Here is a 22,958-nt window from a genome sequence, read left to right as displayed (position 1 = left end):
ATAATAATAAAATACCTTCACAAATAGGAAAATTGTATAACCCTTCTTTGCATTTATCACATCTAGTTCCCATAAAATTTGGTTTACACATACATTTTCCTTCGTTATCGCACGAAACTCCAATCGATCCTTGACTATCGCAATCACAAACTGAAATTTGATAAGAAAAAAATAAGTAAAAAATGTAAAGTTCTAAAAATGTTCTCATTTACATTTGCACTCAGGATATTGATAATATCCTGGACTACATTGTTCACATGTTCTTCCGGCAAAACTAGATAAGCAGGGACATTTTCCTGAGGCATCACAAATGGAAGATGCACTTCCTCGTTCTGAACAACCACATGGTTTACAATCGGGATATCCATTATAACCAGGTAAACATTTGTCACATCTGGGACTAGCGTATCCTTCCTTGCATATACATTGTCCGTTGCTTTTATTGCATACTTCTGGTAATGAACCAATCAAATCACAATTACAATCTAGAAAAAAAATTACATATATATAATAACTTAATATTATTTAATAACAAAATTTTATTTAATATCAAAATAATCTATTAATATCATTTATAATATTAATAAAAATATAAATATCAATACAAAATATAAAAATCATAGTTATTGCTTAGAGTATAAATTTATGCAAATACATAAATAACACAGTACATGCTTTATACACCTGACGATGATTTCTTGAATAGAAGCTGTTCGTGAATATTTGTAAATAAATTAATTATAATGTTTTTATATTTTTTATTTAATTTGCTAGTGTCGGGGACATTATAGCAACATTTTAATTTAATTTTTAATATTTTTTGCATATTATTTAATAAAATAATTACATGAGCATGATGGAAATCCAAAGTATCCGTGGTTACATTGATCACATGAAAGGTTTCCAAAATTGCTTTGACACGAACACTGTCCAGTTTTTTGATCACATACCGAATTTCTTGAGCCGATACTGTTGCAGTCACATGCTATAAAAACGGGTTATATTTAAATGGTTGTATATTTATTAATGAAAATATTTTTTTTTTACGTTTGCACTCTGGGAAGTTGTAGAAACCATCAGCGCATTCATAACATAATTTTCCGCCAAAATTCTGTTTGCAGGGACATTGTCCACCATTATTTTCACATTGTCTTCCTCTAGTCCCATCCAAGAAACAGTCACAAGGCTTACAATCCGGATATCCATAATACCCGTCACTACATCGATCGCAGTCTGGTGCGGCATACGACTCTTTACATTCACACTTACCAAAACCTTCTGAACAGTTTCCGGTTGAATAAAATTTGTCACAGTCGCAAGCTGAAATTTCAAATACCATTGTTGAACATTAAATTCACAACACCCAATAGTGATAAAAGTCTTACGTTGACACACGTCTGTTTCATTTAACATTTTTCCAACTGGTCTGTAAAAACCAAAATCACACTTGTCACAGTTGATACCTGTTGTGTGATCTCGGCAGTTTTGACACACGCCCCCTCCTTCGTATTTACCGTGAATATCTATAGACTGATGCGCGGCGTCTATTGCGCTATCGTAGGTACAAGTCTCGGAATGACCGAAACAGTTACATGCTAACAAAAAAAATATAAAAAATCAATAAAAAAAATCATTTCAAGTTTGTAAATATTTTAATTTATTGTTCGCCATTTGTATACTATTTGAAAATTCTTACGTTCGCACTCGAATAGCTTATCGTACTTAGACTGACTCCATGCTTTCTGTTCAAAACCCGGACAACACTTTTCACAGTTATGGCCACAGGTGTTGTGGTGACAACGACATATAAGCTTATACGAATCATTTGGATCAGTTATGTCACAAAGATCTGCATGACCATTGCAGCGGCATCTACCACCAATACTAACATCTTTTATCGAATAAAAGTACTAAAGAAAACGAACAAAAAGATACTTGTAAACGTGACGAACCAAAGTATAATGTTAGAAATAATTCATTTACCCGTCTAGTAGTAGTAGGATCTTGTCTGGCTACGGACATAAGATGACCGAGAAGATTTTTCACTCTGAGTAATCTAAATCGTACGTTAGTAGCTCTAGTAAACTCTTGCAATGCGTAAGAGTTGAAAAAATTATTAGCTGATGGTCTGTTGGCCAAAAGTTTCACAAATATCTACAAATAAGTAACATAGTAAAATACTTTGTACAATAATAGAAAAAATTTTTTTTTTTTTCATTCACTGTAAAAAATTATTCATAAATCTAATCGATGTTGGTTTTATAACAAATAAATTTCAAACATTAACCATACTATTGATATATTTTTTTTTTTTATACTTAGTGTAAGCTTTTAGCAACAAACATTTAATTTAAATCAGTTTTAAAAAAATGTTCGCTTACTTCACCGTTTTCCAATGGTACGATTTTTGAAAACGATGTATCGCAAATTACTGAATCGTCGGCTGTGATAGGTTTAATGCTCTCCTTTCCGAAGTATGACTCACAGTCCCTATGAATGAAAACACTATTAAAATCTTCATTTTGTATTAAAGCACCGTTACTTACGCAACAGTGTCAGCAAAATACTGCCAAGCTTGATATGTTTGCCCGTGATCTGCTGATCTTTCGAGTACCCAAACACCCGGACGAGGGGAATTACCCATTTTTACGACAACATAAGCAACATGAAATTCCTGAAAAATGTAATAAAGTTGTACAACAAAATCATATATATTATAAATAATATGGTTAAATATTTTAGACGGAAAAATTCTTAGTAAATGGTACGTAAAAAATAAAAAATGTTTTTGTAAAATTTATTTATAAATTAGAAGTGTGTACGAACTGGTTGTAATGCATATTTATAATGTTCATTGAAAAGTATTTCATTTCAATGTATAACATATGTTTTATGTAAGTAAACTTAAAAATTATTGATTTTTGTTTAATATTTTTTACAAATGAAATTATACTCAAAAGTATTCAAGTACCTACTTTAAATAATTATATTACGTGTACTATTTTTGATACAATAGATTTGGAAACCTGTCAATGGTTTGAATCGTTGAGTAGTAACGTAACGGAAAGTAACGCATTACCGTAATGCTTTTACTTTTATAATTATTGCGTTACGTTGTTTCATTACGATGTTTACTGTGTAACGTATATGTAATGGAAATTAATTTATATAAATATTTTTCTGATATAATGACAAACAGACATATTTAATCCAACAAAGTTTAAAAAAAAAATATATTGATTTCGTATTATATTTAAAAATATATAGATAAAAGATTATACTGATAAATGTATAAATATAATTTATTTTTTTCAATTGTAACTTAAAAGTAACGTAGTTGCTTTATTTATTGAAAAGTAAAGTAATTGAATTACAATTTTATTCGAGTAACGTGAAATGTAATTTCATTACATTTAAGTAACGATTTATTTATTTATTTATTTATGTAATTTTATTATATTTGAGTAACTTATTACTAAGGCCCGGAATTGTATGCATTTGCATATTTTTATATATTAAACTAAAAAGTAGCTAGGTAAGACAAATATTTGAAACTTAACCTAAAATGTTGGTATGCGAAATTAAATTTGGCATGTTTTTGCATATTTGGAACATTTCAAATTATTATGCATATTTTACCATTTTTCTGAAATATAATGCATATATAGAAAAAAATATTATGAAGTTATTAATATTATTCTTTATTACTTAGCGAATGTCCATCGTAAATTCCGTGAATCGTGCAGTTATATAATTTGATTTTTGTGTTATAATAAGATAAGATAAAGTTTGCTAAAAGTACCAATAAGATAGTAACTCTCCAGGTAACTTTAAAAATATTATATAAATCTACTTGATTTGTTTAAATTGATTTTCGTTAGTGAATTTTTGTTTGGATGAGTGAGCGTTAAAATACAACATACAGTTCAATAAAATATATAAAATACAGTTGATATATTTTAAAGTATATTTTTTGTTGAATATTAATTATTTAATGAATTGTATAAATTTTAAAATTAAATTAATTTAATAAATAATAAACATGCATTTTTGTTTGCATATTTTCGCATATTTTTGCGTATTTTGAATGCATATTTGAACGATAACCATCGCATGAATGCATGCATATTTCGTACGTTTTTAGTACATACAATTCCGGGCTCTACTTATTACTTTTTTAAAGTAACTAACCCAACACTTTTTGAATATTATACATTGAATTCAATTCGAGTTACAGTAAATACAAATACAATCACTCTGTATATTATAATCTTAATTTGTATGAAATTCATTATTTTAATTCATTATTGCAGTGATTTTTGTAGTTGTTTTTCATTGAGCTTAAACAGTTAGTATTCATAAATATTTTATCTATTTGCCAGTTTATTTTAATTGTCCGGCGGAAGTAATTCTGATAAAAAAAATCGAGTGTATCGTGAATGTGTGATATAACAAATAAAAAAATTATACATATATATAGTGTTAAAAAATGAATTCATGTGTTGAACATTTTTGATAAAATTCATATGATTGTGTAGCACTATAGTTTTCAAATATATTTTGCGAAATTTAGACCATTTATTATTACGGTTTTGTGTTTTGAAACACTTCTCGAGTACAACGGCTTATTGTGTTTATTTTTATGTTTGAACATAAAAATTGATTGATGCTGCCACGTTTCCAAAATAGTGTTTATATAAGAGGAAACTACAGAATATATGGTCGGCTATGTAATCTAGGCCGGCCAGTTTATCTTATCTGGTTCCTATAGAATATTGAACTTCACACGCGTGTGATAACCACTAACGACCTTTTGCGCTTTTTTCTAACACTGTATACACCTGGACATTTGAAGGCTTTGCATTTTTATTCAGGAATACTAAAATATGACCTTAATTTTATTTTTTCACGTATATGTATAGGTGATTATTAAAATTAATGATAATATTATACTAAAATTGCTTATCAATTTTCAGAGAAATCAATGAACAATCGTTATGATAAAAGCCTGAAACATCAAAAGCCACGGAAATTCGTGTAACATAACACAGTCTTATTCACCTCGTATACGTAACATCGAAAAGTATAAGCAACATTTAGCTTATATTGTTTGCTTATTGCAAAACAATAAATTAAAAACTGTTTAAAAATAATAATACCGTTTGTAAAAATGTAAAACGTAAAACATATATTACTTAAACTAAGGGTTGCTTTGGTAATATTTTGAATAAAGAAATCGTTATCCTAATATTATAACGTAATTGAATAGATTTTTCAATTTTTATTTATTTATTTTTATTATGTAACACTAAATAAATGTATTATTCATATAGAAATGGATTTTGGATTTATTTTCTATAGTGTAGAACAAATTACGGCCGAAAAATAATGTGATTTACAATTTTTCATTTCAGATGTACTCGTTTTTTATTTTACTATAGTTGGAACAAATTAATTAAACGCACACCAATCTATTTATGTATACATTAACATACTTGTCCTAAGTCAATTGTTAAATTGATTTCATTGTATTTCATTCCTCTAGATAGTGGTGGACTCTGCCACCAAGTCTCTTCTCCATCAACCGCAAAATCTGGCTTATGTGATTTATCAGGACGATTTGCGTCACAGTGATCACATACCTGAAACATGGATTAAAATATAATAAAATACATTTTTAAACATTACGACAAGGAAGAGTAGCACTATACTCGTATACTTGGCTTCGACTTATTTAATTATTTTTAACTCACACATTATCATACTATTACACATACGAGTAGTATGAGAGCAATTTAGTGTTTATCAAATACTTATACATCATTTGTAAGTATTGAATATAAAAAAAAAAAAAAATATTAATCTCAAAGCTGGATATACAGTTAAATTACATTTACTTAGAAAAAAACTAAATATGTAAATAAACTTTGAACACCAAGGAAGATATTACTATATTTTATTTATTAACATCTTAGTTAAATTCCTAAAGTGCTAATTTTAAAATATATTCGCTAATTTATAACTCAAGTCAAACATTACAATTTCTGTTTATAATTTATGTTGCACTCATTTGCTTGACACGAGTCCCAATGCAACTTGTTTAAATATTTAATAGTAGAAAACGTGTTTTATAAACTCTCATTTTGAAGTTGATGACTTTAACCCTTTATAATAGAAAGCATAAAATCATGCTCCAAAAGAATTTCAAATACATTTCATTGTTTAATTATTTTATTGAATCTTATATTATATAAACGTATAAAAATATTAACCTTTTGAAATTTTATTTAATATTTTTAAACTGTTACAATAAATCATATTTGTGTTATAATATGTACTTGAAATAGTATGACAAGTTATGATTCACTGAAAACAAAGCTTTAACATTTATACACCTATGTGTAAGATCAATAATATTTTATTTATTTTTTTTTTTTTACTATAGTATTGAGTTTTTATAATAATATTAACAATAAGATTTTTATGAAAGATAAAATCTGATTCATTATATTGTATACTAAAATCGTATTTATAGGATATATTTATATATTTATAGTTGATGAAAATGATAAATAAAATATAAAATAAACTCAATAATCAATACAAAAATAACAATTAAAGATATAAATTTTTAAAACTTATGGCATAAGAATTTTATAAAAATAAAAAATTAATTAAACCTGACCAATGAGTACTAGGACAGTTCAAGTTCAATAGCAGTAGTAAATTATGGTTTACAAATAATCATTCTGATCAGAGCTTTGCACAACCCAATCTACCATAGAAAACTCAATATTCGTTATTTTTTTCAACTTGAGGAAAAAATTAGAAATTACAATTTTGTAATACTTCTTTCGTTTAATATCTTAAAATATATATACATGGAGGTACATTTTTTCCAAACAAAAAACTGCTCATAAAAAATAATGCGTCTTTATAAAACCAACGATTTTTTTACTAAGAACTTGAAGTTTCAAATGTAAAAATTAGGTCACCAAAATATAGCATATTTTAATGAAGAATACAACTAATGAATCGATGTATTATACCGTAATTATAAAATATTTTAATTTAAAATTAACGATTTTACAAATGTAATAATCTTACGTCAATAAATGAAAAATATAAAACCTTATAATAACAAACTGAAATATAATATATAGAAAATAGCTAGAAGATATATAAAATATAAAGATACGAGTGATTTTACAATCAATGATAATGCAAATATCATCAAAACAAATACACAGTAGATAATATAAATATTATACATTTTACAAAGTCGGCCCATCGAGTTTTCTGTATGTTACCGGCCCACTTACTAACTGGCGGCTCTTGTTCAAATTTTTTAATCGCATATTTCAATAGGTGCACTAATTTTCAACTTTAAACTATTAATATTTTCTGTTAGCGGCCTTTCACAACTTAAAAAGCCAATAATTGTTGCGGCTCACCGAGTTTTGCTTGGTAACTCGCCGGGCCAATCCGGCTCTGCATTTACTACAAAGCAGCAAATAAATTAGTATTTGCTAAAAACTACATTCTGTTTTTTGTATGTATACTAATTATCAGTTTTCTAAATTTCATGTTTAACCGTTTTAGATCAAAATCGTCATAGAATCTATAAGTAACAATTTAAAGCTTAGTAAAGAATTTCTATTTGTCTTATTTTGACAGTACCAGTCCTATGGGAAGAAGGGAGAAGCCGTGCGATCGCATTCATGTATTACGAACATCACTTTATCTACAAATAATCTCATAATAATATTTTCACCTGAAAAGGGTTATTTATTGTTACTATCGATGACAATTTTGATTGCACCAAAAACCATAAAGTTTACAAAATTATAAAAAATAAAATAAATTTATATGAAGCTCTGAAAAATTCTACACCGGGTCGGTGCTGGTATCTCATAACGAAAAAGTACACTTTGCATGTCAAATAGGTACAATTAATGTTATATCATCGCAATATCGTATGAACAGTATAATGACACAAAGATATTTTGAATTTTAAAAAGGTTTATTCACAACTGTTAAGGTTAAATGTATACAATATACGTCTCTCACGAATAATTATGACATTTATACAACTTGTACTGCTCTACTGTTATAGCATAAAACTGCCGTCACGTGTAGCATATATGAAATCCAAAACTATTTCTAGTGAAAATAATATGATATATTAGACAATAGTATGATGACTAATAAGCAATAATACTTGTTCAATTGTCCGGGGCCGTGAATAATTAAGAATTAAGTATCATTTGCCTTTCGGATTTCAATATACATAATATTCAAATGTGAATTATTTAAATTTTAATGAGACGTGTTATATATGGTTTCAGGTTCTTCTTCCGGCGTAGGTAAAACATATCGAGTTTGATAAACTACAGAAAGCCTTTTTAATTGAATTAAGTTTGAAATAGTAGAACTACGTTAATTTGCACTGCAGTGCAATGGAATATTATTTACTTCCCTCCGACGCTATCCCCAGCCCAAAGTATAATGTTTAACTTTCACGCGGTTAATAATTTGATGGGATGAAAGAAGAAGTTTACGACAAAGGAAAGCATACACACTAACAAAGTTTATGTAGAACTTCATTAGGTAAAATTGTTGTATTGCGAAAGACGTGTGTGAAATGTCATATTTGTCCCTTGTAATATTTTAGTTAACAATTATAATAATTTCAATAGTATCGGGCATATAATATATACCTAGGGATTTTCTGTGTAACATTATTGTTATTATGACGCATATGAACGCGAATTTCTTGTTTGAACTGAATTAATTTACAAACGTCATTACTGTTGAAAAATATTTGATGAAGTCGGACGAAATTATACAGTCAATAGGTATGTATTTTTACTAAGGGGTTGACAATTAATTCCGTAAAATATTGGTCCTAAACACAGGGTTATATAGTATTCATAGAGGGTAGGCACATGTTTAGGTGAACTGGGTATAATACTAACGTCAAAACTAAACTGACCACATAAAATTATGTTTCGTGATAATTAATAGTTATTAAATTATACAACATTAATAATTTATTATACATGTAATTTTTTTTTCCTTTATTTGTCCAGTCACGCTACTTTTCGGAAGAAAATAATATACAGTCGCGCTTGTTGGTAAACGAAAATTAGCGATTAACAATTAATAATTTAGTGATTCCGAATAATCTTTAAATATTAGCCAGATCGATAACAGCACATTCAGATCAGACATATATACCATCTCGGAATTTAATAGATTTTCACTACGTGTCCAACGCGATGTTATATGCAAATACATTGTTTGACGTACTCGCAGAATGAACTTACCGTTAGTTCAGTTTGATCCATGGTATATTACGTATATCGGTATGCCTTAATTTTATACTTTTTATAAAGCGCAGTCTAAGAAATTCACATCATTGATGTTATTGATACGACTTTATCGATAATTAACACGTCTTAATCGGAAGACATGATAAACTGTATAAACATAATTTCAATGTTATTTTCCAGTATGACTTTCCTAAAGTCAAACTTAACAAAAATTATAAATTATCCTAAATACCACAGAAATTTCGTGGAATAGAAATTAAAAGGTACTGAAAACTAAAAATACAATCACGTTTAAAGTCTGATGGTTAGGTTTTACATGGTTACATTTATCCGTCATACATATTAAGTATCAATGACTACGGACTTTAATGACTTTATAATGTTGAAATTCATATTTAAATGATACCATTTTATAAGAAAAATTGGTTAAAAGGATTCGGAAAAATGTTATTTCTATAATGTTTTGTCTGACTTTAAACTAAATTTCAATTTAAAAAAAATGTCCTATGTTAAAATGCATAATATTTTCCATACCCCGAAATTGTTACAATAAAGCAATAAGTATATACTTCGATTTGCTGAGTGAATTACAATAAAACGTGAAACAAAAATGTGAAAGTACGTATTTTTTTCAACAAATAACTATTATACAGTAGGGTGCCTATATTAAATTTAAATTATAATATATAAATTTATTTTTTTTTGTTTCACTTATTTAGAAAAATTAAGAGATAAAACATTAAGAGGTGAAGTATAATATACATTTATTGTTTGAAAACGAGTTAATTAAAATAAATAAACCCTGTAATATATATTTATATTCGTTAATTAATTCTGATAAAACAATAAATTGATAATAGTCGAAAACATTAAAATATAATACAAAACAATGCCCAATAAGTGCATTTATATTTATGTGTAGCATTTTGAAAACTTGGCTTTTCTAAAATGAATTATTAAGTTGATTAACAGAAGGATAAAAGACTGTTGAAAGTTCTTAAGTGGAAACAACGTTTAAATAACAACTTTTTAACGAGTCGCATCACAGACGATTCATTTTTCTATTACGAGTGATTGTTTTAAAAATTGTATGATATACTATGGCTTGGATTATATATTATTTAAAAATATATCCATTAGACGTGTACCTACACTTCTGGACCAGACACAGTTCAACCCTATGATGACTGTTTCGGAGGGACGGTAAGATACGAAAATTGAGGATAGAGTTTTATTGTCGTTGAAATAGTTTTAATTAAACTGTTGACAAACGTGTTTTTTGACGAAGAAGATATTAACGATTTGTACTGACGCGCCGATTACAAGGCAATAGAACCCCCCCCCCCCCCCCCGTTGATTTACTAATCCTCATTGAAAACCACAGCAGCAGTTTAGAGCTTAATGATGAACATTCATAACAAACCAATTCAAAATCAATAAATAAACGCATAACGATTTAAAATAAGTTAAAATACAACTATAATTCTTATATCACGATCAAAAAGAAATGATCGAATATTTGATTATTCATTTCTCGGAGTTAAAGATTATTTCAACAATCGCCAATCAAATAATTTCTTGTTACGACGAAATCTGAACATGTTAGGATACATTTTTACAAAGTTTTAATCAACGGATACAGTACGCTTACCGAGTGTATAGTACATATACTAGCTGTGTTACTAAAAAACAATATCAAATTTTACAGTATATTTCGTTAAATTATTATAAAAGTATCAATTTTAATGATTGGATCTGTCGTACGAAAATCTGAACGAAATTATTGTATAATAATGGTGTACATGACTCGGGAATCTAATAAAATCAAATTAACCGTACGTTTTTGAATAATGGCAAAAATATATGTTTTATTGAAAATATAATACGTAAAAAATATGAAAAAAAGAAACATGGCAAATTTAACATTTTAGCTTGTGCCGAAGATGAAGTTTTATAGTGACATGAATTGTTCAAATAATTATAAAATTATAATTATTATTTGTACTAAACAACTGTATGAAATATTGTGAAGATGACAAACGTTTTGTTTACTTTTAATACCTTACATATAATATGAGCTCTGACGAAATCCTAACGACTCTGACACAACAGACATTTCGAAGTATAGTACTCGTTATCCATCAATCACTGTAGTAGAAATCAAATGGTCAATTTATCGGCTCACACTTTCCTGACTCGCAAAAACTATCCAAATACTACGAAGCGGTATAACATTTCAAGTATTTCACCCACTGGTGGCCGAGGTAGTTTTTTCAAGCGGTAAGACGAATGCAGTCCGACACGTCGCTTCGAGCCGACGTTGCCCGCGCTGGCAGTTGGAGAACTGTCCGAGCAACGACGGGGCGACGACGACCGCAACAGCGCGGACAACAACAACAACAACAACAACAACAACTCACCTGTCCCTGGATGACGAGGTTGCCCTCGTAGTCGACGTTGCGCTCGGCGTTGGCGCCGACCAGCTTGCAGTAGAGCTCGGGGCCCTGCAGGCCCTCGCCGCACGTCGCGGTGGCGGTGATCCGGCGGTGCAGGGCCAGGTTGAAGTACGGCGGCGTGAGCACCTCCGGCCGGGCCGGAAGGGCCTGCAGCAACAGGGCCAAAAACGCGCCGGCGACGATGGCGTGCATCGCGGGGCGGCCGAACTGTTGCACGGTGACGGGCTATGCGGTTAGTGCTCGGACGAACTGCGGCGGCCGTGTAGCATAGTACGTAAACGTGGTGATGCTGCACCGACCGTGCCGGTGATGATAATAATACACACTTATCCCTCGTGCCCGATCATCAGAACACATGTCATGGCATGACCGCCGCCGCCGCCGACGCGGCCAGTGGTCCCTAAACCCGACGGCCACTCCCGCGCGCGTTCCTTATCGCCGAACGCACGCACAACATTTATACCGAACGCGTAAGTCGGTCCGTATTACCATTATTATTATCAGCATAACGCTGCGCGTGCGAATGTCGGGCGAGCGTTGAACAAGCTTTTATGCGCACGGATTTCCGCTTTCCGGATGTCCGGTATCGACTCCGACCGATATCCACGAGAATAATTCTTTGCGGGCGGTCCGACGCCGATCGTCGTGAAACATTTGGTGCACGGCCGTCAAGCGAGTTCCGCCCCCCAAGAACGAACCGTTTGAGAAGCACTTGCGTCTTCCGTAGGATATTTACAAACATTTGGTCTCCATATGATCTGCCCGAATGTGAAAACGTATTTCAACCGCCGCGGCGGACTCCGAGTACGACAGCACCGCTGCGTATCGTACAACATTCCGCTGAACGTTTTTGTTCCGTCCGGGGCGGTTTTTTTGCTTCGATTTCCATCCCGACGGACCGTGCTCGACCGATTTCAGCAACGAAAACGTTCAACGTAATGCATACGATATTGACGTTTCACGTCAAAACGAATTGATTAATGTCGAACGAGATAACGATATTCCAACTGGTTGGTAAGAATCTAACTTGCCCTTTACGATTTGGTGCACCAACTTCGAAACCAATATTGTTTACGTATTATGTATTAACAGTAATTCGATAATCGTTCAATCAGTAATTGTTCTCCGGAAGACGGATCGATGCGACCGATATTAAGGAAAGCAATCAACAGAACAATACGTTTGTCTGTAAATTAGTATTTTATTAGTATTAAGGTTCGCATTATTCTTACACAAATACCTCCCATACAGTGTACCCTATTGTGATGTTATGTCTTATCGTTACTCCTTTCACTTTATTGCCCATAAGATGGGGTGATTTGTTTTCCATTCATGTGTTATCGGCGAAATACAGGTGTTCCACGATTCGGGTACAGGTAGTGCGAATATCGTATACGGAGAATTGTACATGTGTAATTGTAAAACTGGTTTTCGGATACCAACGTTCCATTCATCAGTCCCTTTTCGTATCGCATTATCCTTTTTTTCTATCACAGGCAAGATACGGCCTCTGTAAGAATTATTGTCATTATTATTATTATTATTTTGTCAGGACCAGATGTTGGAGCGGCGGCGGCGACGTTCCAACTATACTGAAAACAGTCGTCACGTGTTGAAATCCAGTAGCTCTATTATAACGTTCTATACATGCACTAAGTCCAAAAATATAAGCCTAAAAATACTCAAAATTCATACGACTCACAAGGGTTACATTCAATATGTTTAATCTTATTAGACACTTTCGTTTACAAAGAATTATTATGTATAATATATATTAAACTATACAAATATTGTATTCAATCGTCTGAGACTTATTTTTAAAATACTGTTCTATACGTAATATTATGTGCCGTTTCGGTTATAAAAATAGTATTTATAAAAATGATGAAAAAAAATGTAGGGTTTCATGTGTTAATAATTATTTATATGTAGTGTACCCCTATTTTGTTACAATATTATTTCACCGTTGTTATTGTCATTTCATGATAAGGTTGTTATTAAATGAATTACATAATAATTATTATTAACAATGGAAATATTATCGTGTAAACATTATACGTAATGGATTATACCAATGCTTATATTTTTTAATTTTTCCAAAAAGCATAAAATGAGTAAGTAAAAGCAAATTTAATGCAGGTAAGATGTAACTTCCTGTTTTCTATTATTCGAAGCGCATGATTTATAGATCCAAAATGTTATATAAATAATAATTAATGTTATATTACCTAATCAAATGCAATATATTCAAATTGACATCGGTGCATGAAACCGTGTGTATAGTAAACATTTCTAAACAACTAGTAATAACATAGCTACTTTATTAATATACATAATGGACACCGTTATACAAATATACGAGTAAAATATCAACAGAATATTTTATGCTAGTAAAACAATATACTTGATGGCTAAAAATATAAAATATTATATAGAGTAATATTTTTAAACATCCAGAAGGTTTTTTTAAAAGTTTTCCAGACAACATTAGTTTTATAAAAACAGTGAAATAACCATAATGAAATAATCATAAGGTTAATGGAGTTTGTCTTTTACCACAGTTAAATAATATTGATAATTTGTATTATAATATATGCTAGTTACTGCTACAATAACTCAGCAACAATAATTGTAATTGTTAAAAATATAAATATAAATACAGAGTGAAATATTTTATATGTACTACATTGAAAGCAGTAATTTTTTTTTTTTTTGCTTTCAATTTGTACCTATAATACTTACTCGTATACATAGAATTATTAAGAAAAATTATTTTTCCTTGATTTTTGTTCAGAAAAAATATCAATAAGTATATCAAAATGCATTGAGCGTGCACGTTTAGTTTCAGTGCTTAATAGGACTAAGCTGCTGAGACGTTCTTGACTTATTGAGCTTCTTAAATAATTTTTAATCATTTTAAACGTTGAAAAAGACCGTTCAGAAGTCGTTGTTGTAACATGAAATGTTATGTAAATCTGAAAAAGTTGTTATAAGGGTACAGTGGTTGCAAATAAATAATTTTGCGAGTCGTTTAATTGACTCATATTACTTTTGTCCCCGGTCTACCCAACGTATATTGTCATAGTCGTAGTTAATCATAAAGCCTGTCGCCATTTTGATTTAACTCATATACTATTTATTTTTCGACACAATATTTTGCTGGTCACTGGCACCCATTTTTCATATGCCGCCTAGAAAAATTTGGTGCCCAAGGGCTACGGCCTGCGGTAGCTATGCCATTGCTACGTTCGTTATTATGATACAGGTAATTATTGTACTTCAAGCCCAAAGGGTAGCTAGGGCTGTAGCCCAGGGGTTCAGGCTTCAAAAAAGGCCCGGGGCCTGACCAAGTTGACTGGTGTCGAGTTATTTATGAACCACCAACATGAATCGTGCTAATAACCTACTCTAATTATATCGTATGCTGTATGGTTATAACGAGTCTACTATAGTTTTGCTATACGTCTCGGAAAACTGGGATCAGTTTTAGACTTCGGGTCCCGGTGTCCCGAAAAATGTTTTTGGGACGTGCATATGTCCTGGTTCAGATGTGTAGAGAAAATTTTGAATTGTTTAATTTTTAATTTCGACGATTTTATCTCAAAGTGAATTTTAATCGTAATCGATTGACAATATATAATAAAAACATAATTTGTAATTTACACATATAAATCTACATTTCAATATATTAAAAGCTATATAAAAAGTATATTACTCAATATGTGTTTGTTTTGTCCCGGTTTCGTCTTATGAATTTATGGCAACCCTAGTCTACAATAAAGTGAATACTATAATACTGATTTAAAACGTAGACAAATAACTTTTTCTAGAAAGACCTATAGGCTATAATTAATTTTATTATCTCTTTGGTATTCACATTTTAAAAGAAGATACTAGATGTGGTAAGTTTAATACCTCATGAGAGAAGCGCCTGGATTAATTTATTTCTGGAGGCCCTTGATTTCTCTCCACGGTCCTGTTGTACTCTTTATTTATTTATTATATTTTTAAATGTTTAATCCGAAAGAAATTTTTTTCCGCATTGGTATTTTCATATTATTTATAATTAGTTGATATTTTATTATTCACTAGTATTTACTTTTAAACAAGTGATGTAAAGTAGTAGATAGTTCCCTGAAAAGTGTTGTTAGTGACGTTGGTGCATTATTTCATTATTTTGTTCGGTGCAACTTTCATCAAACTGACAACGGTATTGAAGGTGATTATAATGATGGATGGATATAATCAACGACTTTATAAATATAACTGTCATTGCGGAGCTGGGATTTTGAATTCCTAAAAGTAACAAAAAGTGCACTAATAAAAATTTAAAAATCACAAGATATATGCAACAAAATGCAATTTCACTATTATATTAAAATATTTTTTTGTTTATTGAATAACAATATAAATAAACTGTATCAATTTTTAAAATAATGAAGATTTTATGTATTTTTAACACAAGTTGACGTACAATTGTAAGCATTTAATAGTAATCTATTTGATATATATTTTTTCATTTTTTTATTTCCCGGAAATGCATTAGTAGCTATTTGTTTTTTTTTTTGTTAATTTTTTTTCATTTTTTCAATTAAAAATAAGAACAAAAACGATAAAGGTCTAGTAATATAAATATATATGATCACTGGCTATGTATTTTTCATTTTCCCCGTCGAATGAAAATGAGGTACAGAGATCTCTTGAATTATTTCATTCAAAATTTATTTTTCTTATGTCTCTTCTCCCTCCTCTTTAATATTTCCTTCTTTGCCTTTTTCTCTTTCACTCTTCAAGCAAAGTGTCACATGTGAATGACTTATTACTTATGCAAACTATGTATTCTGCCTCTCTTTAGATTTACTTATTATACTTAGCAATATAGATTATACATTTTATCTTATAAAAAATATATATATATATATATTAGATTATTATAATCTTAGTCTTATGTAAGATAAAATTTCTTGTATTCTTAATCTTATGAACTACCTAGTATACAAATTATAAGTCTCTATTTAACTACACACTAATCCGTGTGAATTTTGTCAAATCACGTGTTTATAAATAATTTACAAATAACTACATTTGAAATTTTATTATTACCGGTTCATAGTACGAAATTCGTACTATTTGTAGAAATTTCCACGTCGCTGTCGTGTGCATAGTATATACATTTTAATCCACTCGTCCTGTCATTTTACGTTATACAGTTTATAAAAAATTTATTTTTAGAAAAGTAGGAATAAATATTTTTAATTTTTAGTTTTTGGTTTTTGTTTTAAGCCCACGTGAAGTAAATATCCGTTATTCACTAATTAATTACACGTGAATTTAACTCACGGATTTTTTAATTCAAGTACACTAGAACAAAAAACACGTGATCATGTAAATCTTAATTCATGTTCAAATTTGAGAACACCAATACAAATACATAGTAGATGAATTTTTTATTCTATCAAAGTTAATTGAAAAACTGTTTGTTGTAAAATTATTTTTTACTTTGATCTTAAGTACATAGTTATAAAAATAATACACAACCTATATAAATCAATTTTTTTTCTTTATTGAACACATTATCATATATCATATATGAAAGTTCAACTTGGACTGGATTTTAAATTTTTTATTTTAAATCTCTATAGTTGTTCTTTAAATATTTTATCGAATTTCACAATTGTTTTTACAAGTATTATAATTAAAATTGTACTATAAATGCATGCAGTATGTCACATAAAACAATATTTTACAGTTTTATTTCACGAAGAATGCATTTCCGTAGATGTTACTGACAACGTAACTGCGTTAAAAATTCATTGGTATTAATAAAGAAAACTTTGTAAACGTATTCAGCTTATATTAATCAATGTATACAGGAAACATATTATCAATGCTCGAGCTATATACACACAAAACGACGTGTGTGGTTCACTATGGATTCGAGTTCAAATGTTATTCAAACTAATGCATTTTACTATTTCAGTCAATTATATCGACGGAACGATATTAACCCTATTGGTCTATATAGTTAATTTAGTTTCCTAAAAATAATTAACCAATATAGCAATTAATCATAAATATCCTTCAAACTATTCCATTTGATTTTAATACATTGTTTTACTTCAATATAAAAAAAAAAAAAAAAAAAATGAAAGAAAATTAAGATAATTTGTATCAAAACAATGTTTTATTCGTATTTTAGGGTGTAGAAAGAAGATATAATAATTATATTAGATGAGTATTATGAAAATATTAGGTTTTTAGAACTTTTACATCCAACTATGAATTTAATCTCTTACTTGGTTATGACTATCATGTACAAGTAGTTAATATTTGAACTCCATCCGAATAAATTATAAATTGTTTATAGTTTAATATTATTACAATACTACTAAATACTAAAATGTGACTATATTTCAGCAGTTATAGGTTATACCTAAAACATAAGCTTAGACATATTATAAAGCTAATTGTTACAATAAATTTACCAACTATAGTGAGCTGGGTATAGACTTAAGTCTATCTCAGTCTGATCTAATTTTTTTTGATAGTCATATTATATCAACGACCGTATTGTTAATTAAACTATTATACAAACACTTGAAACACGCATTTTATAATGGTTATTTTAATTCAACGTTAATTGTGGATATCTATTTCATTATGCCTTTCTTCCAACTTTTATTTCATTATAAATATTAACTTTTAACATTCCAATTTAAAATATATATATATATATAAATAATGAAACACTGCAGTATAAAAAAAAACTAATTTATTTATTGATGATAAAAAATAAAATTAAAAAATAGTTATATAAACAAATTGTCGACGGTTAAATTACCATAGTAGAATAAAGCCCAATAAAAATTTATCGGCCGGGGTGAAATTTGCTCAGAGTCACGTATATACATCGAGGAAATGGATATTAAATTCCCTCTCCTCTAATCCGAACGTGATTCAGTAAATACTAAATATAATAGGGAATTGTAAATATTAAAGCTATTAATTGTTTTAATTTTTAAAATAATCTGCAATTATATTGTAACGAATACGCTTTGGTCAAAGAGAGGTTTTAACACATAAAACTCAAAACTCGAAAATTGAAATTTTAATTATCGTAAGAGTTAGATTGTGTTTCTTAAAGCAGTGCATTGTGATATCACGGGTGAGATGTTTAAAACATTTTTTAATAATTTAAGTTAATCAAATGTGGTTTTGTTTAAATCGTTTCAAATATTTGATTTAAACAATGTAAAAAAAAAAACCGTTGTTTTAAACAGAAAATAACATAGTTTTTGAACTATCTTTGATTATATTTTTATATTATATATAAATATATAATATATATATTTTGATTATATCTATAAGTTTCATTAAATTTTCTGCAATAGTTAATTCATTATTCGATTTTTTATTGTTCAGTTATTAAACGGTATTTACTTTATTATCTAAGATTTTAACAGTCAAACGGCTCTAGATTGTGCAATCACAGAATATATTATCATTACAGTAAAATATATAAATGTTTTTCAACTATGAAATACTTCAATATTGTAATTTTAGTTGATTATTAGACTTTTTGAAAAATAGGAAACACAGAAACACGAATTTTATCACATTCTAACACTCATAATCACAATAATAATAAAACAAGATTATTATATTTCATGGAGACCAGTGGCGCATTTAATATATACGTTCCCCGGGACAAAATAATTTTTTTTCCCTTCCTCCTTACTAAAAAAAAAAAATATATAAATAAATTCAAATATTAAGCAATAAAAAATTAATTTTATGAAACAAATTATAAATCAGTTGTTTTAAGATATTGTATTAAATCATTTTATAGTAATACATATTCTAACCTAACCTTTTTTATTCAACGTGAATATTCTTTTCTTAAAAAATATATATATATATATATATATATTAAACATAGAAAACGGAATCAACATTTATTATATGCACAATGATTGATTAACAATACATGATTTTTTATTAGACTAAATATATTATATTTATTATTAATTATATAATAAAATAACCATGAACACATCAATAATAAAAGTTAGAATATTTTGCCGCTCCCAAAAATTTGCCGTTTGGAGCATTTGCCCCTTTCGTCCCCCCCCCCCTTAAATGCGCCATTGATGGAGACTAGAATTTAATATTTAATGTTATGTATTTTATTAATATTTATTAGTAAATAAATGATTCTATTAATTTATATAGTAATAAAATATATCTAATGACTAATAAGTAATAGTCAAGATCAAGTCTATGGTAGTTATACTATAAAAATATCTCAACGTACACCTGCATTAGTTGTCAATACTTATTTTTAAATTTAATTTACAACATACTTATTTTTATAATTTATTTAAATTCCAAACATATAACATATTTCTGTTATTATATTTTTACAATTTAATATTTGTATGTTATTACATTTAATATAATAATAATATAATTTAATTTAAAATTATATTTAATTATATAATTATACTTCTTTAATTTCCTTTACTATATTATAAATAAACCTACACTAATAATTTTATTTCGTTTAAAATTCGATTCAGATGTGTTTTAAACATGTTGATAATGGTCAAAAAGAAAAAAATTGGAATAACCATGTTTTAAACGATTAAAAATGTTTTTTTTTTCATCAACTCTGTGCGGTATACATTGTAGTTAGTCGCCGTATTAAAACCAAATAAGGAAAATTTAACACTATGAAGTATGCCGTTCTCATTGTAGGAGTAAAAACATGTGTACAAAAACAATATTTTAAATCGGGTGTTATAAAAATACGGAACGGCAACAGAGACGAGATGAGTTCATCTATTATTAGAAATAGTTACGATGAATCGATAGCGATCGAATAATATTCAATGAGACCAGACTGCAGTGATCTTATATGTGCAGCCGATGAACCTTTTACCGAGGAATGGCCAGGGACGGTTCAAGGGGGGTTTAGGGCTTCAGATAACCCACAGTTAATATTTGTTGACAAAATTGGCCTCTTAAAAACTTCTTATATTTGTTAAGTGTGCCGACCAGTGGCGGACGCAGGGAGGGTTTTGGGGGTTCAACCCCCCCCCCCCCAAATGAATGGATGATTCATTTCAAACGTAGTTATCCTATCTCAGTGGTTCTTAAGTTCTCAACCGGGGTGATATGTCGTCCAAGGGTAACATGGACGCAGTGTAGGGGTGACACAAAATCTCCAAAGGAAAAGGAAAAAATTAAAAAAATAATTAATTTTTATAAAATCATTTTATTGCCACAATAGTCATTTAAATAGAATACCTTTAAATTTGTGTTTTTATATTATTTAGATCCAAAAAATACGTGCAGTATTTTGATTTGCGAAATCACTGCATTATCGACTATTTTATTGATTTAACCAAGGTCGTTAATCAGTTATTTTGAAGTCACTAGATATGTAGTGTTATAGCTCTTCAACTCTAGAAGATAATATGAGACTTGTTCTTTCCATAATCAGCCCTTAAGTTCCTCAACTTTGTAAAAACCACCAGAACCCAATTTCTAATCATTTTTCATACAAATAATTATTTTTTTATTTTTAATTTGCAAATTTAAACTTTTAACTTTCAATGTTTATTGTACCCTTCAACTCAAATAAATTGTAGATGTACTTATTATTTATCTGTACACAGTATTTTTTTTTGTTATTTCAAGAATTATTCTAAAATACACAGTTAAGATTATTTATTACTTTGATGTTAGGGTGACGGAGTGTTTTATTCTAGTGGCTAAAGGTGACATAAGCAAGAAAAGGATGAGAATCACTGTCCTATCTTATGTATCTTTAAAAAAAAATGGATTGTTCAAAATACGATTAAAATATCCTAGAAAAAAATTTTTTTATTAAGAAAAGTGAATTTGTAATAATTTGTAATTTTCCAAACGTTCTATAAGGTATTGGTACTTAAAACTCAAATTTTTGAGATTCCATGATGGCAATACTTCGTAAAATTAATGCATGTTTGTAAGTTGCTTATTATCAGTAAGTAAAAATAAGTAAATATACGTAATCGATATAATATTGTTTACAATGGTATATTATGATTGACGGTTTCCTAAATTTTGTGTTGTATGGTTATGTGATAACGATCGACAATAGTCAATTTATAGTCAATAAGTCAATTATTTCAAAATAACGGTAATTAGGCCCGTATTTAGAGAGGGCACAGATAGGCATATGTCCGGGGGCGTCAAAATATTTCAGCAAAATTAATTTTAAAAATGATGTACCTAATGAAAAAAAAATAAAACAATAAAAAAGAAAATAGTATGTTTTATTATGTTATAATTTGTTTAATTTGTTAATTAAAATATGGAAACAAATAGTGAAACGATGATCGAATCGTAACATGGACCGCCATCTGGCGGCGCGTATAGCGCACGAACGTAGTTACCGACGTCGCGTTTCCATGGCGACACATGTCTGTCGGCGAGATACATAAATCACGCGTATCGATAGTAATATAATATTCATATACATATAGTATATACATAATGCAATTGCAACGAATAGTAATCAGTGCCGGTCCGAAGAGAGACGCGAGCTATACAATCGTTTGGGCCTCTCTCAATTTATATATATTTAAGAAGCAAAAAAAAAAAAAATGGAATTTGCTTTATTTATTGTTTGAGAACCGAAATCTAAACGGTTTCCTATTCTCGATGTAATAATAAACTATGTTTGAAATTATTCTCTGTGCAGTGGCGGATCCACGGGGGGTTTTGGGGGGTTAAGCCCGTCCTCAAAATCAGGAAAAATATATATTAAAAATTAATTTTATGAATTAAGAAAAATATTTTTCTTTTTTTAAAGTATGAGGGAAAATATATAATTTGTATTTTTATTCATACAAGAAAATAGTAGACTTAGATTTAAATGAATGTATTATATTACTTACTATTATCTTAATTCGTTATCAATCACCGACTGCAAAGTTATAAAAAGTATCCCAAAGGAAAACATTTTTCAAACCCCCCTCCCAAAAATAAAAAATAAAATCCTAAACCCGCCATTGTCTCGGTGGTAAACTGGGTTAGAAACGTGATAAAATCACAATGCGTGTTACACTCGTGCATTTTTTTTGTTTGTCAAATGTATGTATCGTAGCGCACCACGAGT

At 29.2% G+C, this 22,958-nt stretch overlaps 1 protein-coding gene across 1 annotated transcript in view; it reads right to left on the bottom strand.

Moving 5' to 3' along the window:
* LOC112693205 (laminin subunit alpha) overlaps nucleotides 1–11,983 on the bottom strand; it is a 28,116-nt gene extending 16,133 nt beyond the window's left edge. Inside the window, exons 1-11 of the mRNA XM_025568175.1 lie at nucleotides 11,756–11,983; nucleotides 5,496–5,642; nucleotides 2,547–2,674; nucleotides 2,382–2,490; nucleotides 1,984–2,154; nucleotides 1,697–1,910; nucleotides 1,386–1,595; nucleotides 1,048–1,320; nucleotides 848–985; nucleotides 213–485; nucleotides 16–150 (exon numbers count right to left, since the gene is read on the bottom strand). Coding sequence (XP_025423960.1) covers nucleotides 16–150; nucleotides 213–485; nucleotides 848–985; nucleotides 1,048–1,320; nucleotides 1,386–1,595; nucleotides 1,697–1,910; nucleotides 1,984–2,154; nucleotides 2,382–2,490; nucleotides 2,547–2,674; nucleotides 5,496–5,642; nucleotides 11,756–11,983 — 2,026 coding nt within the window. The remainder of the gene's footprint in view (nucleotides 1–15; nucleotides 151–212; nucleotides 486–847; nucleotides 986–1,047; nucleotides 1,321–1,385; nucleotides 1,596–1,696; nucleotides 1,911–1,983; nucleotides 2,155–2,381; nucleotides 2,491–2,546; nucleotides 2,675–5,495; nucleotides 5,643–11,755) is intronic.
* Between the last annotated feature and the right edge of the window lie 10,975 nt (nucleotides 11,984–22,958).

Source organism: Sipha flava, unplaced genomic scaffold (genome assembly GCF_003268045.1).
Source record: "Sipha flava isolate LNK unplaced genomic scaffold, YSA_version1 81_pilon_pilon, whole genome shotgun sequence".
Classification (NCBI taxonomy): Eukaryota; Metazoa; Arthropoda; class Insecta; order Hemiptera; family Aphididae; genus Sipha; species Sipha flava.
The sequence above is the reverse complement of the archived record's forward strand: the minus strand, read 5'-3'. Positions and strand labels throughout refer to the sequence as shown.